Genomic DNA, 18,016 nt, shown 5'->3' on the forward strand with positions numbered 1-18,016 from the left:
GTGCACAGCAAGCAAATAGGAGATAAGACACTATCCCTTCATATTGCAGGAATTTGTACTGATTTCAACACAGAAGTATTTCTACATACTTTAAAGGAGGGTGAGGCCTGTTCTATCTTTTTCAATTTGACTTTAACCTCTGGCTGTTGGCTTAGAAGTAAATTTATATTTTTCATTGTTGCAATATTTTCTTTCTTGTACAAAGGTACAGAGCCTCTAAATCTGAAAGCTATATTAGTCATGGTAAAATAGTCAAAATTTAGTCATGACCTTATAAGGGTGTTTGATTACATGCTGTGCTTAAAAATAGAAAATCTAAAGATTAAATTCCTCACAGAAAATGCTAGCAAATTAGATATATAGTTAGATGCATGTATATAGGATTAGATAGATAGACACAGAGACAGAGAGAGAGATTAGCACAAGCACTATATTCTTCTTCAACCATTAGATAACCTTTTTTTTCTGCACCAATAAATATTTTCTAGTATTCATCTTTTATCTTGTCTATTTAAAAAGTGCAGAAAAAAACAGCATTTGCTAATCAAACTTTTTTATTATCAGAGTGTATTCATTTCAGTTTCAACGACTTTCTTGGGTCTGAAAGCACTTACTGTTCTTTGCATTAGCAGAGGAGAGTCTGCTCCTTCCTCTTTAAAACTTGATTCCATACCGATTATATCCTCAATAACGTCCTCCATCTAGCAAAATATAATACATTTAGAATATTGTACATAATGTTAAAAGTTGTGCTTCAATCTGAAATCAGAGAGAAAAATTCTAGCAATCTTTAAAACTTTTTTAGACAATTTAAATTGAGGTTATATATACATATATATAAAACCTCAATATTATATATATATATATATATATATAAACACATTACTTTAGCATTGAAAGTGCGGGAACCCTGACAATCTTTGGTCTGTTGCTTTTTCTTGCATTTGTGTCCAAAGGCTGACAGGTGACAACTTGGCAAAGCACCCTGGACTAGTCTCTTGGAAATCAGTATCTACATAAATAGAGTGGTTATCATGAAATATCTCAAGGGAGACAGGGTCCCTATAGTTAATATGTACAGAGATTACTATGTACAAACTTTATTTTTCTTTTAAAATGTTCTGATTGCATCTTGCACGTGGATATCTAAATATTCATGGTTAAATATTAGCCAGTACATTCCTGTAGATACGGAATAGATGGAAACATTTCATCCTACCTTCTCTAAAGACCAATAATAATAGATAATAGCAATAGCAATAACAAAAACAACAATAATTCTGAACATTTTAAATAGTAACAATAAAAATCACTTTTATAGTGCATGAGATGTACCAGGCATGCTTCTAAGTGCTTTGCATACATAATTTATTTAATACTTATAATATCCCTATGAAATGAGTACTCTGCTATACAGAAAAGGAAACTGAGAGAAAAAAAATTTAATAATTTGTACCAGATTATATAGTGAGTGAGTGGTGGAGGAAGGACTGACATCCTAGAAATGTGGCTCTATAGTCCAAATCTCACTGGCTTTCTATTTCCTTTCTCAATTCTTCTCTAAAATAGAAACTTTCCTTCTCTTCTGTACTTTAGCTGGAGGAGATTTTAAAAGTTTATACATTTTAAAAAATGGTTGCTTCTCTCTCTCTTTATCTCTCTCTCTCTGCTCTAGCTCTAGCTCACTTTGCTTCCATTCATATTCCATTTCGTGAAATTTTTAAGTGTGATATAAACGCAAAGATATTGTGAAAGTTTTATTTATATAACTATAGTACTGTGAATTTCCCATGATATATGCAGATACGATCAGGAGTATACTCTGATAGATATGGAAAAATACCTTATAATTCTATTGATGTTATCTTCAAAGCAAGATATCTGGGAATGTAAGAGAATTAAGTGTTCAGAGAATTCTACTAGGATAGTCCAAAAAATATGGAACACTATTCACATCTTAACAAATATTAATTAAGCAATGTTTACTGTGAGATCTTGTGGTTAGAACTGGAGCTACCATAACCAGTAGCAGGAAATTTTTACTCTTATGCAGCTCAAATTCTTAGGGAAACAGACCCATAAACAGCTTAATAACAAATAGCAGGCTGAAGAAATTAAAGCAGGAATAGGATACAGCTTGATGAAAATGGTTGTTATTTTATAAAGAGAATCAGAGAAGATTTACTGACATTTGAACAGAGATAAGATTAACATGGGGAAGGGTGATCTTTGGGAAAGGAATAAGAAAGACCTAAGGTAGGAACAAGTTTAACATGTTTGAGAAAGAATGAGCACTAATGGGAATAGAGTAGAGTGTGCAAGGGCAAGAGCAGTTAGAGATGAAGTGGAGTATGCAAGAAACTGACATCACAGAATCCTCAAGGCCGGTGGTAACCAATAGAAATTTCTGCAATGATGGAAATGTCCTATATCTGAAATGACAAATGTATTAATAGTAATAACTAACCACATATCCACATATGACTACTAAACACATGAAATGTGGCTAGCATAACTGAGAAACTGAAATTTTAATTTCATTTAATTTTATAAAATGTTACTGAATTTGGCCAGATGCAGTGGCTCACACCTGCAATCCCAGCACTTTGGGATGCTGAGGCATGCAGATCACTTGAGGTCAGGAGTTCTAGACCAGCCCGGCCAACATGATGAAACTCTGTCTCTGCTGAAAAATACAAAAATTAGGCAGATGGCGGTGCGTGCCTGTAGTCCCAGCTACTTGGAGGGCTGAGGTAGGAGAATCACTTGAACCCGGGAGACATAGTCTATAGTGAGCAGAGATTGCACCACTGCACTCCAGCCTGGGCGACAGAGTGAGACCCCATCTCCAAAAATATAAAAACAAATACAAATAAATAAGTTATTGAATTTGAACTAACTTTAAATTCAAATAGCCACATGGGGTTCATGGGTACTACAGGGGAGGGTGTAGCTCTAGTCATGGTCAGATGTTAAATCCTTGTGCACAAAGAGATCTTTAAAGAAGCTAGGTTAATACAAGTGCGTATTTTGTTTCTTTTGTTCAGTCCAGTCTCTGAAATTCTTTAAGTAGATTCTTGATTGTTATTAAAACTGAATTTTTATTTTGTGATATTTTACTCATATTCTGCCACTAAATGGGAAAAAACCTTGTACTGAACAGATGTGAAGAAGACTTGAGGAAAGAAGATTGCTAAACATAATTTATGGGGAGTGCTTTTCATTTGGATACTAGGAGTGGATTCAGTAAAAATTACATATAAGTCATTCATCTATTTTCTCTCTGGAAGCTTACGTCATAAATGACGCAGTCTGTTTAATTTTTCATTTTGACTATAAAGCATCCTTAGGTTTCCCTTATTCCAGAAAGAAACTTTTCTTTGTTACATGTGAAACATCCTCCTTTGGAGGTTGTGCCTTTGCCTTTAACATTACCATCCCTCATTTCTGTCATCTACCTACATGACTACTTTTTCCCCTAATTTCGGTTTTACCATTATCTTCATGAATGTTAAAATCTAAAATCCAGCCTAAAACCTTCACAACTTCTAAGTATCTCCATAATTAAAGACCTAGGAATCCATTTGTTATTTTAAAGCAACAACAAACACACCATTTTGTATCAGATGAAATGGAATTAATAGATCAGACGAAATGAGAATTACAAACCCGCAAGTTGGCATCCTCAAAATAATAAATTAAGATCACAAGAATACAAAGACAGGGCAAATTGCTTGACAAAAGTAAAAATGGAGATAATAGGCATAAAAAGTATAAGATTTAAGGGCAAAGGAAAACATTTATATGCTTTCAGATATGTAAAAATAAATATTAACAGAAGAACAAGAATAAAACTTGTTAACAATACTGAGTGCAAAAGAAAATGAGATAATACTAGAAATATTAAAGGTAAAGAACTTTGAACCTACACATTTATAGCCAACAAAGTATCTTTTAAGTATGTGGATGAAATTAAATTCTTTTTGGATATAAAAACTCAGAAAGTTTAAGGCAAAAATACCTTTTAAAAACAGTTTAAGGAGTACTCCAGTCAGAAGATAAATAAAACCATGAAATTGATACAAAATAAAAGAATGAGTAAAGGACAGTAAAATTTTTGTGATCTAAGTAACTCTATATATATGTAGAAAGAGACATACATGCGCAATAATTATATATGTATTTCTATAGGTAAGTATGTATATATACATGAATTCTGTACATACATAAATTCTATAAATATCCATACAGAATGGTAGGTGACAACAAGGAAATGAGACCATACTAAGGTAGATTTTTGCTTAAGAGTATGGCATATACAATGTTAAACAAGGATATAGATGTAGAAAAAATCATAATGATGACTCAAAATATTAGGAGTAACAAACAGAAAAGAAGATAAAAATTGACCAATGGAAGATATAAAAAAGACGGCAAAGGAACATGAAGTATGGTAACTTAAAACATAAGAAATTATAACTGTTAAATCCTAATAGTAAAGTAAGTACAAGAATGTAAATGAGTTAACATACTGATTGAGAAACTCTCTCTTGAATTGGATTTTTAAAAGGTTTTGTAATATTTTGTCTATAAGAGACACACTTAAAACAACAGAAAAAGCTGAAACCAGGTTAAAAAAAAGTATCGTAAATATAACCAAAAGGAAATCCACAGTAGTGGTATTCATATTAAGCAATATAAAATTCAAGGTTAAAATCTGAAGGAAAAATAATACCAAGTGATCATGAACACAAATGCACCTAAAAATATACACAACTGTCAGAATTCTATGGAAAAGTAAATCAACACTTGTAGTTGAATATTTTAACTCAGCACTCTCTAAATCTGATAGTTCAGCACATAAACCTAAATTTAGACTTCTCTTTACCTATACTTAAAGCCATGCCCTGGGTCTTGTCATCATCTAAACTGCTTCATTTCTGAAATCTTAAAATCCATGACCTTACTCATCAAATGCAGCCTTTGTTTTCCAATCTAAACACTGGCAGATGACCTGAACAATTTTTATTTTATGACCTTTTATGCCTTTGCCCTGTTACCTTTCTGTCCAGCTGTCCCAAACATCCCAGGTGGTCAATCTCTCCACCTTCCATTAACTCTGAATTCAAGTAGAATGGCTTCTGCTCACCATCCTACTGACATTCCTTTTGTTATTTTTATTGACTCATAGCCAAGTTCAACAGATATTGATCAGTTCTTATTTTACTAGACTCATCTGCTATACTTGGGTGTGTGAATCACTCCCTCCTTCTTCAATTCCCTCTTTGGCATCAATGACATCGCACTCTCCCAGTTATCTTTTTACTTTACTTTTATGGACCTTCTCTTCTCACCATCCCTTAAATGTTGGTCATCTTCAGAAGAGTATCTTTAGCTATCATCTCTCCTCACTGTATTCAGGTTCTCAAGGGGATTTATTCCTCATTCAAGATTTCAAAGACCACCCATATGCTAACAACTCTCAAATCTCTCCCTCCAGTCCAGCAGATTTGGATATCTAGCTGTCACCAACATCTCCACGTGATAATCTCACTGATACCACAGTTCAACATGTTTTAAGGGAGAGTCTTACTTTCTCGCACTGCAAAATAGAAATAGACTCCCAGCTGCTCCCTATCCCTGACTCCAGACTTCTCCCTCTATACAGTTGACAAAGTGATCTAGAGTCCAATCTGATTATGTCACCCTAGCTCCCAAGTTTCAACCCTACAGTGACTTAACATGGAGTTTAAGTTTAACATGGAGTACTAGCCTCTCTGCAATTTGCTGATTACTTACTTCTTTGATGTCATCTTCTACCACCATCTGCCTTCTTTTCTATTCATTTCACACGGTTTCCCATCTCTATTCTGCACTCATGCTATCCCATCTGGCTAAATGCCCTACTAGTCATTTTCCTCTAAATCTTTTTACATAATATTATAATTATTTGTTATTTTTTTTCTCTTGCCCTCAACCTGAAGCTCCTATATGGTATACATTATATAGGATGTGCAGTTTGTTCCCTGAGCATGTGGCAATGACAGCTGTCTGAATGAAGAAACAAATGAAATCTTACTGGCCGGGCGCGGTGGCTCAAGCCTGTAATCCCAGCACTTTGGGAGGCCGAGACGGGTGGATCACGAGGTCAGGAGATCGAGATCATCCTGGCTAACATGGTGAAACCCCGTCTCTACTAAGAAATACAAAAAACTAGCCGGGTGAGGTGGTGGGCGCCTGTAGTCCCAGCTACTCGGGAGGCTGAGGCCGGAGAATGGCGTGAACCCGGGAGGCGGAGCTGAGATCCGGCCCCTGCACTCCAGCCTGGGAGACAGAGCGAGACTCCGTCTCAAAAAAAAAAAAAAAAAAAAAAAAAAAAAAAAAAAAAAAAAAAAAAAAATTTATTGACCGTTCTAAGTTCTTCCCTGAGAAATAGATCGTTTATTTTCATTTGTCCTTTGAACCTCTTCTCCTGGTTGTCCTCTAAGTTAACTCATCATCACTTTCATGCCAAACTCTACACTCCCTCTGACTACCATACTTCTCTTAACAGTCCCTTCATCTATGTTATTCATCCTGTAAAGGCTCAAAAATCTCAAAATTGCACCAAACTCATCTTCCACCTTCACTTTACGTATACAATATGACACTGAGACGCATCAACATTACCCCTGAGTTCATTTCTTGCATTCTCTCTACCACCAATTTTCCTGATTCAGGCTATAACTAAATTGCAGTGTAATATTCCGTCATCTCTTCATGTAGCATGAACCTTAACCTCAAATCTTTCCCTCTCAACTGCCATTTAAATGTTTCTGAAACATTGCTTTGATTATGATACTTTTGTACTCAAAAACTTGTTCCCACAGCAGATCCATTGAGAGTTGTGTAGTAAATATCAATTTTCTTCTTCTTTCTTACTAATGTTTTTGATGAAACAATATGCTCAGAAGAAAAAATGCATTTTTCTCAGCTTCACATCAGCTAAATGTGGCCATGTGACACACTTTTGACTAAGTCATAAGCACAAGTCTCTTCGGAATTTCTGCAAAAGTTTTCCTTTCCTCATGGAGGCATTCTCTCTACTGTTCATCTGGTTTGAGGACCTGAGAGGTGAAGCAGCCCTCTTGTGATCACTTGAGGCATATTAAGATAAAAGTCACATAGTAAAGAAGAAAGATAGAGGAAGAATTGATCTATGTTGACATCACAGAGAACTACAACAGCCTCTGACTACCTACTTCTGGACTACTTTTCATGTGAGTTGCCCTATTTAAAATGGAGATAATAGGGGCCGGGCATGGTGGCTCATGCCTGTAATCCCAACACTTTGGGAGGCCAAGGCAGGTGAATCACTTGAGGTCCGGAGTTCAAGCCCACCCTGGCCAATATGGCAAAACTCTGTCTCTACTAAAAATACAAAAATTAGCTGAGTGTGGTGGCATGTACCTGTAGTCCCAGCTACTTGGGAGGCTGAGGCACGACAATCTCTTGAACCCGGGTGATGGAAGTTACAGTGAGCCAAGATCGTGCCACTGCACTCCAGCCTGGGTGACAGAGGGAGACTTGGCTCAAAAAAAAAAAAAAAAAAAAAAAAAAGGAGATAATAGTAAACCATAGTGATGTTTAAAAAGTTAAACTAATTTAAAATACCACCTGACATAAAATAAGGACTAAATGAATACTCTCTTATTTTTGTTGTTAATATCACTGTTAATATTCTAGGTTGTTAATAATTATAAGATATAATTGCATAAGATTATATGAGATAATATAAGATTATTATGGGAGAAAAATTTGTAACTCTCCTTTAGTTAAATCACTGGAAGTGGGTTTCTCTTGCATGTTCCTAATGCAGATCTAACTGATACACTCCCCCACAACCTTGGAATCATGGTCTAAGTTCCCAGATCTGCATTTAAGTCCTGTAACCCCACCCTAATCCTCCTTGCTCACCTCAGTCACTTATTTGCACCAAATTGTATCACTCTCAAGCCCACTTATGCTTATCTACTCTGCCCCTAGCTTACAGCATTCTCTACTCAAAAAAATTATCTTCTGTCATCTTTGCTGTTGATGTATATGTCTTTCAACACCCAACTCAAGTATTACCTCTTCCAGGATTTCCTGAGACCTCAAACTGAAAAAATTTATCTTCCTTCTGATTTTCTAGAATACCTTGATTTCACTTTTCTAATGGTTCTTCCCAAATTATACCATATTACTTAAAGTATTACTGTACCAAAAAGAGCAAGTAGAGAAATATTATTGAAATAAGGGTACTCATTATTCATTAACTTATGAATTAGCCAAAAAAGGCACTAATTATTAATTGGCAAAAATTTGTCCTAGGAGCTAGATATTAAAATGTGAACAAGGTATGTTAGTTTCATCAAGGAATTAACAGACTAGAAGATAAGAAAAACACAAAAGGCATAATTAAAATGTAGCATGTGCTGTGAGAATGCCATGAAAAGTGCAATCGTTATCTATATGATATCAGCATTGCTATGAAAACTCAAATAAAAGGTGCTAAACCCAGACAGCATCATCACCGGGGAAAGCCCTTAGACAAAACACCTGAAATGAATTTTGAAGGGTGAGCTAGAATTATCCAGACAAATGGTCGTGATCAAATAAGCAGAGGGTAAAGAAAAGGCGTAAGAAGGAGAACCCAGCCACCACGAGAACCAGTGGTGAACCAATAGAGCTGAAACATGAAGCTCTATGGAGATACTAAAGGATAAGTCTGAGCCAGGTGCAAGGGTTAAGTGCAGAAGGGTCCATGTGCTATTGGTACAAGTTTGAATTGCATCTTAGAAAGACCCATATTACAAAATGCTTCTTTTGATTTTATAATTCATCTTAAAGATTTTCAGTCTTCAAGTTACTCCTAATTCCAATGACCAAATCCTGAATCTAAAGCTGTTCTCAGACTTATCCTGTGATAGCTATGATTTCTGGGGTCTTCTTTGAATTGATGAACTGCTCCCTGATGTCACAGGTGGAAAAGGCTTGGGAGAAAAAAAAAAAAAAGATGGCAACAGAAACCATCTTCTGAGCTCCCACTCTGCCCTTGTGTTAAAAAGTTAAAATTCAAGCATCAAAACAATTCTACAACTTTTACACATATGGGTGAGAGAAATTAAGGACTGAAACCACACAACTGTACTATACTGACTATATCCAAAGACTCCAAGCACCAGTAAAAGTATTAGATTATTGCAACAGCACAGGGTATATCCTAGCTATCAAAGATAGTAAGTCTGTGAATGATGGCAGTATGTGAAGATGTATAAACATACCAAATTCAAAGAGACCACACACTGATTAAAACTATTACAGACTCAGTAAAACTCGGATTAAATGGACATTAATAATGGTTGGGAGATACTTTTGTATATATAATTTAAAATATGATGGTTTTAAAAAATAGAAAAAAAAATTGTCTATAGCCATTGTTTGTTCACACTGCCCCAAGGCCAGAGCAATTGTTGGGACTTTCAACCCTTCTGAGCCATGAGATTCTTTGATTGAGAGCACCCGAAGACCACTAAAAACATGTGAATTTTATTTATATATACAAGCTTAGTATAAAAGCAAAGATGTGTGCTTAAAGAATAAAAAAAAACATAAAAGGTAGAAAAGAAAAAATAAATAAATATATAAAATAATAAAAATAAATAAAAATATAAATATAAAAATAAAATAAATAAATAAAATAACAAATAAAAGAAGAATCTATGTTGCTTACCCATTCTCATTTTTTTAGAGTACATATTTTATAAAATATATAATAAAATCATTTCTAGGTTTTACCTAGAATTAACTGGCATATGCATATCCTTCAAGATTTGTTTTTCTCTTTAGAAATCAATCTTTCACACAAGAAAATGAAATTTGGGATAAGTAGTTGTAGGATAAATTGTAGTGTGTGTAGATCTAACATTTACTGAACAGATTGTTTCATCTAATATATATTTTTACAATCTTCATAGACTGAATAGAGAACCTGGTTCTACATTCATTTTTTAGGAAAGTTTTTTTATATATCCACTACTGTAAAGATAGAGTCAATATACATGCAGGTACTTACATTCAGTTTTAGATTTCAAAAAGTCCCATTTTTTATTGTTTTATTTTGTATTAACAATCTATGCCAGATCCTTATTTTTTTCTCTTTTCCAGATTAACATAAAATTTGTTTAAAAAATTCTCTATCATTTGGAATTTAAATACTGGGATTCTGAGCATTATCCTTTTGTGCCTGGAGGCTACAGGCTTAATAGATGATAAGCATTGACCTGAAATCAGCAATAATCACCAGGAATGTAGATTGGGAGATTAAACCTGGGAGATCATAGGACCATAGCTTTACCTAACAAATCTAATGGAAAAAAGAAAAGAAAGTTCAGTTATTACTGTAGTTTTTTAGACTGAAATGTTAAAGGAAGCCTTTTTTCTAGTACCACTGTTTCCCAGTTCTATTCACACGTCAATATTTTCTGAAGGTTCATTACAAGCAAATCACAATAAATATAAACTCCATGAAGCTAAGTACTCATTTATTTTGTATGATGAGCACTTCTAAATTTCGGTTATTTAGTAAAGAGTAGCCAAGCATTTATTAAAAATAGAATTGAATGTATAGAAAAGCGAAAGTTAAAAGATCCAGATATAATGTCATATAATATAAACGCAATATAAGTATTAGTCTTATTCTAATACTCAATTTCTACAGCAAAAATTTACTGCTATTTAAGCAATTTCTGCCCGTTTTATTGTAATGGATATTTAAGACAATCTAACTACTGATAAATAGTTCAACTAAACTTATCAGAAAACATTTACAATTAGAGCTAAATCTTCTAAACCCATACCACTATTAGTGTCTATTTTAATTCACATTAATACATAATTGAAGTGTGTATTAAAAATGAATTTTTATATTTTATTATGCATAGGAATTTATATGCATATAGTTAATAAATAGAGAATAATTTAATTAAAAACATTTATTTTGTTACATTTGCAATTGGAAAGTTTACTGTAAAAATGTTGACTTCAATTACTTTATAGAGATTTTTTCAAAAACTGATGATATATTTTTATAACCAGCCATTAGACATACATGCCATTGCGCATTGTCATCTTCTTTTCCAAGAGTTAGTAACTTGGTGAGCGGGTTTTCTGAGAGGCCAGCATCACTGTCCAGAGTTGTGTGTGCCTGCTGCACAAGAGGCCCACCACTTGGCACTGTAGGTTGTGACCATTTAAGAGCTGGATTGATGATCTGATGATCAAGGATCATGAAAGAATTTACTTGCTGTCTCTGGGCTTTCTGTAGCTGAGGCCTGGAAGAACTTTCCAGGTGTGCTGGGACCTACAAGATCAAAATCAAACAAATACAATGTGCAGCATTATCTGTGAAATCAGAGTTTTCCTTTCCATTATTGCACTAGGATAATAAACACACTATACTATAGCATCTAGTTTCTCTCAAATCTATCATCCATATTTCTGTCATAAGTTACATACAATTTTAATGGGTTATGATTATTAAGAAGTTAAACTTTAATAAAATATTTTAAATGCTAACCAGTTTTTTTTAAATGAGTAGCCCTAAAAATTAGGAATAAATACATAAGCCACAATATTTTTTGAGGGTCTAAAAAATTAGGGCCCAAAATAACACAGAGAAAACACAGATGATTCACTATTTTAAGTAATTTGTATGTAACATGTATTACTTGGATTCCTTTATATTACACATAAATATTCTACGAAATATGATCAAAACTTTGTTCTTAAGAAAACTAAAAATTTTAAGAGAGCAGGAACTAGAAATATATGTACAAAATTTAAGTGTGAAACTGTATGGGTAGTGAAATTCTAGGTGATTTTTTTCTACTTTTCTGTACTTCCCTATTTCTTCCTTTCTTTTTTTTTTTTTTTTTTTTTTTTTTGAGACCGAGTCTCGCTCTGTAACCCAGGCTGGAGTGCAGTGGCGCGATCTCAGCTCACTGCAAGCTCCGCCTCCCAGGTTTACGCCATTCTCTTTCCTCAGCCTCCTGAGTAGCTGGGACTACAGGCGCCCGCCACCACGCCCGCGTAGTTTTTTGTATTTTTAGTAGAGACAGGGTTTCACCGTGTTAGCCAGGATGGTCTCGATCTCCTGACCTCATGATCCGCCCACCTCAGCCTCCCAGAGAGCTGGGATTACAGGCTTGAGCCACGGCGCCCGGCTTGTACTTTCCTATTTCTATCCTGAGCCCAGTTTTATTTTTTTAATCTTATTTTTAAACCCTTTCATATTTTCACCTTATAATAATGAGAAAGTGGTATAGTCATTATTATGAATTGACAGGAGCATTCAGAAAAATATCTAACGATAGCCATGTGTCAGCTAAACAACTGCCAAGTCTGTCAAAATCCCTTTTGCAAAATATACCACATACTTTCAAAATTTTACACCTTCAGTCTAGTTACCATAGTTAATATTGTACTATTGTTTCTGTAAGGACAACTTTAAGCATTTCAAATCTGCCATTTAAAAGCCTATGAATGTAGTTTTGCCTGGCAGTAGTCTTTATATTTACTATGCTATGATGTGGCTTCTAATACATTTTCCTCATGTGGCCTATATATAAACTGATTTAATATTTCCCTCATGTTAAACAATAGTAAAGATTGCTGTACAGTGCTTATTTTTCCTTTTATTTCAGTTACACAAACTACTCCTTAAATCCCTTAACATGCATTAACCCAGATAAATAGCCTCTACAAAGTATTTTGCATTTAAATTAGCTGGTTTGGGGTACAATATTGTAGTAGTTACTTTAGTTTAATTCTGTTATGCTGACATTTTTAGCATTATTTTAATTGTACTACCATAAAATAATTTTTCAGTCATATAAAAAAGATTAAGATTGGTAATAAAGATTACACATATTACTAATTATATTGCTATGAGCTTTAAAGTTGTAAAATAACATTTCATTAAAATGCCGGTGGTAATTTTTTTAGGGTAGCTATTTAGATTATCCTACTGTTCTAAATTAATCCTTTTTAATCTGTATACTTTTATGAAATACATTATTAAGAACACTTTCAGTTTCACAAATATGAATGATCTTTCTCACTATGCAACTGAATGCCAAAGAACATTGTATACCTACAATTGGAAAATATCTCCTGTTCTAAGAAGAGTATGTTGAATGAGAATTTACAACATGCATTAACTAATTCATTTTTTACTTTTCATCCATTCATTCCAAAAGCCTCACTGAAGCACTTACTCTTGTGTTATATCAAGAATATAAAAGAAGTCATAGATGTGATCCCAAGGTTATAGGAGTTTACAATTTATTGGGCAGTATTAGTATCAACTATAGCAACAACAACTATAATGATAATAATATTAAGCAACAGATACCAGGCACTGTGCTAAACAATTTACATATATTATTTTATTCCATTCTTGTTATAACCTTAGGAGATAGGTACCATTAGTTAGTAACCCCATTGCACTATATAGGTGAAGCCACTAAAATTTAGAGAGTGTAAATGGCGTGCCTATTATCATTCAGCTACTGAGAGAAAGAAGTGGAATACACAGCCTGTCTTCCTAAGCATTATAAAATCGGTTCCTGAGTAAATAACTGAAATGTTTACAATGCAAAGCAAAAGCTCCATAATACATGCAATGAAATTAAAAAGCAGTGGCTTTAAAAAACATATTGAAAGAGATAGTGATTTTAAGTCAGCTGTTGGAAGGAGTGATAGTCCTACACAGCAGGCAAAGGAAAGAAAATCTCAAACAGAAAAGATCAAGATGAAACAAGACAAGAAGTTGTGAGACAGTCACAAATGTTACTCATGCAAAAGAAGTCATAAATACTTTTCTCAAAGCAAGAACACCATCTCCTCTTCAGGCCACTCTATACAGAGTCAGAATAAAATATAGTATGGGACTAACTCTAATTCTCCCTAAATTATTGATTATCTGTGAGGAATTACAAAAGTTTAGCAGGCAAGAGTGAGGACTGGGTTGGATGTTATCTGTTCAACATCTGCAGACTAAGCAGAAGAGTCTAAAAACTTGGTGTAGCATGGGAAGATTCAATGAAATGTGATTATGCTGTTCCCCAGAAAAAAATCTCTTTGTGGACTTTGTCTTGCAACATGGCTACCAGCTCAGCCACAGTAGGATAAGGAACAAGGCAGTCTTGAGGCCCTCATTCCAGAGCCTAGCTCATGACCATTTCTAGATATATCCAGGGCCAGAAGGGAGCCTACTTCCTTGAAGGGAAAGATCTAGTCATGGCAGGATCTTTAAAATGCTAATTAGACCATGGGCCCTGAATAATCAGCAGTACTACCCAGGCAGTACTTGCGATGGGCCTTGAGTGAGACTCAGAGACATGCTGGCTTAGGTGTGATCCAACGTATTCCCAGCTATGGTGGGTTTGGGGAGAGACTCCTTCTGCTCGAGAAAAGGAGAGGGAAGAGTAAAGAGAACTTTGTCTTGTGTCTTAAGTAACAGCTAGCCACACTGGGGTAGAGCACCCAGCGAGCTCTTAGAGTCCTCAATTCCAGAACTTAGCTATCAGACAGCATTGCTGGACATTCTCTTGGCCAGAGGTAAGACCACTAAACGGAGAGTCCTGAAGCTGGCAGCATTCACCACAAGTTGACTGAAGAGACCTTGGGTCTTGAGTAAACGTTAGGAGTAACCAGATAGTACACACTGCAGGCCTGGGGCAGTAGTAGCTTTGGGAGAGTCCGTAGCTTGTGAAAAGGAAAAGAAAGAGTGGGAAGAACTTTGTCTTGTGGATTGGGTGTCAGCTCAGCTGCAGTAGAAAAGAGAATCAGGTAGATTCCTAAGGTTTTCAACTATAGGCCCTGGCTCCCAGCTGGCATCTCTGGACTAGCATGGGGAGGGGGATCTCATCACCATGAGGGTAAGGACACAATTCTGGCTGACTTTACTACCTGCTGATGGTAGGGCATTAGGGCCTTGAGAGAAACATAAGTAGTAGTCAAGCAATGGTTACCATGGGCCTTGGGCAAAACTCAGTGCTGTGCTGCCTTCAGTTCTGACACAGCATAGTCCTATTGGTGGTGGCCAGAGGGGTGCTTGTGTCACTCCTCCCCAAGATCTAGGTAGCTCAGCACACACAGAGGGATTCCATTTGATTGAGAGACTGTAAGAGAAAAGTACCAGAGTCCTTGCTAGGCAACACACAGAATTCTTCTGGATCTTATCTAAGACCACCAAGGTGGTACATGCATGAGTCTGCAAGAGCCACAGCATTACTAATCTTTAGCTGCCTCCTAATGCAGTTACCACTGCGGTGACCAAGAACTTAGATTACAACATCCAAGTCCTTTTAAATACCTGGAATGTCTTCCCAAGATGGACGGGTACAATCCAGCCCAGACTGCAAAGAATAAAATGAATACCTAACTCTTCAATGCCCAAACACCAACAAACATCCACAAGCATAAAAACCTTACAGGAAAATATGACCTCACCAAATAAACTAAATAAGTCATCAGGAACAAATCTTGGAGAAACAGAGATATGTGACCTTTCAGACAGGGAATTCAAAATAGATTTGAGAAAACTCAATGAAATTCAAGACAAAATGGAGAAGCAATTCAGAATACTATCATGTAAATTTAACAAAAAGAATCAAGCAAAAATTCTGGAGGTTAAAAGTTCAATAGGAATGCTGAAGAACACATCAGAGTCTCTTACCAGCAGAATTCATCAAGCAGAAGAAAGAATTATTGAACTTGAAGACAGGATATTTGAAAATACATGGTCAGACGAGACAAAAGGAAAAAGACTAAAAAAGAATTAAGCATGCCTACAGGATCCAGAAAATAACCTCCAAAGGGAAAATTTAAAAGTTATTGGCCTTAAAGAAGAGGTAGAGGAAGAGACAGGGATAGAAAATTTATTCAAATGGGTAATAATACAGAACTTCCCAAACCTAGAGAAAGATATCAATATTCAAGCACAAGAAGGTACTAAAACACCAAATAGATCTAACCCAAAGAAGGCTACCTCAAGACGTTTAATAATCAAACTACCAAAGGTCAAGAATAAAGAAAGGATCCTAAAATGAGAAAAACAAAAATTTTATGCAATCAGTGGTAAGTTGTCATCAGTTTAAAATAATGGGTTATAAGATGGTATTTGCAAGCCTCATGGTAACTCAAATGAAAAAACATTCAGCAGATACACAAAAAAGAAAAAGCAAGAAATTAAAACATACCACCAGGGAAAACTACCTTCTCTAAAAAAAAGACAGAAGTAAAGGAAAGAAGGAAGAGAAACAGAAAACAGAGCAGAAAAAAGTAACAAAATGGCAAGAGTAATTTCTTCCTTATTAATAATAAAATTGAATGTAAATGGAATAAACTCTCCAATCAAAAAAAAATAGAGTGGCTGAATGGATTAAAAAAAACATGCAACAATCTGTAGTCTACAAGAAACTCACATTAGTTATAAAGATACACATAGAATTAAAAGAAAGGGATTGAAAAATGTATTCCATGCAAATGGAAACCCAAAATAGCAAGAGTCACTATACTGATATCAGACAAAGTAGATTTCAAGACAAAAGGTGTAAGAAGGGACAAAAAGGTCATAATGTAATGATAATGTAGCCAATCAACAAGAAGATATAACAATTATAAATATATATATGTGCCCAAAACTGGAGCATCCAGATATACAAAACAAATATTATTAGCGCTAAATAGAGAGACCCCAATGCAGTAACAGCTAGAAACTTTAACACCCTACTTTCAGCATTGAGCAGATCATCCACACAGAAAATCAATAAAGAAATATCAGACTTAATCTGAACTATAAACCAAATAAACCTAATAGACATTTACAGAACATTTCATTCAATGGCTGCAGTATACACATTCTCCTCAGCACATTGATCATTCTCAAGGACAGACCACATAACAAGTCTTACAAATTCACGTAAGTCTTTAAAACTTTTTAAATATTGTTATCATGTCAAGTATTTTCTCTGGCCACAATGAAATAAAACCACAAATCAACAACAAAAGGAATCCTGGAAACTATACAAACACATGGAAATATGGAAATATGCTCCTGAATGACCAGTGGGTAAATTAAGAAATTAAGAAGGAAATTTAAAAATTTCTTGAAACAAATGATAATGAAAACACAATATACCAAAATGTATGAAATACAGTAAAAGCAGTACTAAGAGGAAAGTTCATATGTATAAGCACCTAAATGAGAAAAGCAGAAACATTTCAAATAAACAATCTAACAATGCATCTTAAAGAAATAGAAAAGCAGGAGAAAGTAAACCCCAAATTAGTACAAGAAAAGAAGATCAGAACAGAAATAAATACAATTGAAATGAAAGAAACCATACAAAAGATCAACAAAATGAAAAGGTGTTTTCTTGAAATACATAAAATCAACAAACCTTTAGCCAGGCTAACTAAGAAAAAAAGAGAGAAGACACAAATAAATGAAATGAGCAATGAAAAAGGAAACATTACAACTGATATCACAGACATTCAAATGATTATTAGGGCTACTATGATATGAGCAAGTATATGCCAATAAATTTGAAATATCTAGGAGAAATGGACAAATTCCTAGACATGCACAACGTACCAAGATTGAACCACGAAGAAATCCAAAATCTGAACAAATAATACGTAGCAAGATCAAAGCCATTATAAGTCTCCCAGCAAAAAAAAAAAAAAAAAAAAAAAAAAAAAAAAGCCTATGGCTTCACTGCTTAATTTTACCAAACACTTAAAGAATTCATACCAATACTGCTCAAACTTTCTGAAAAATAGAGGAGGAGGGAAAACTTCTAAACCCATTCTACAAGGTCAGTATTACCCTGATATCAAAAACAGACAAAGATATATCAAAAAAAGAAAAGTACAGGCCACTATCCCCAATGAACATTGATGCAAAAATCCTCAACAAAACACTAGC

General features: G+C 34.7%; 1 protein-coding gene across 5 annotated transcripts in view; it reads right to left on the bottom strand.

The window, feature by feature from the left end:
• TFEC (transcription factor EC) overlaps positions 1-18,016 on the bottom strand; it is a 199,884-nt gene that overhangs the window by 28,812 nt on the left and 153,056 nt on the right. For 3 of the 5 annotated variants that reach the window (XM_028846202.2, XM_001101140.5, XM_077997204.1), the window contains 2 exons: positions 11,132-11,383; positions 615-701 (listed from right to left, as the gene is read on the bottom strand). In XM_028846202.2, the coding sequence (XP_028702035.1) occupies positions 615-701; positions 11,132-11,383 (339 nt within the window). The remainder of the gene's footprint in view (positions 1-614; positions 702-11,131; positions 11,384-18,016) is intronic. The other 2 variants (XM_028846203.2, XM_015134775.3) reach the window with 1 other exon arrangement.

The sequence above is a fragment of the Macaca mulatta genome, chromosome 3 (genome assembly GCF_049350105.2).
Source record: "Macaca mulatta isolate MMU2019108-1 chromosome 3, T2T-MMU8v2.0, whole genome shotgun sequence".
NCBI classification, from domain to species: Eukaryota; Metazoa; Chordata; class Mammalia; order Primates; family Cercopithecidae; genus Macaca; species Macaca mulatta.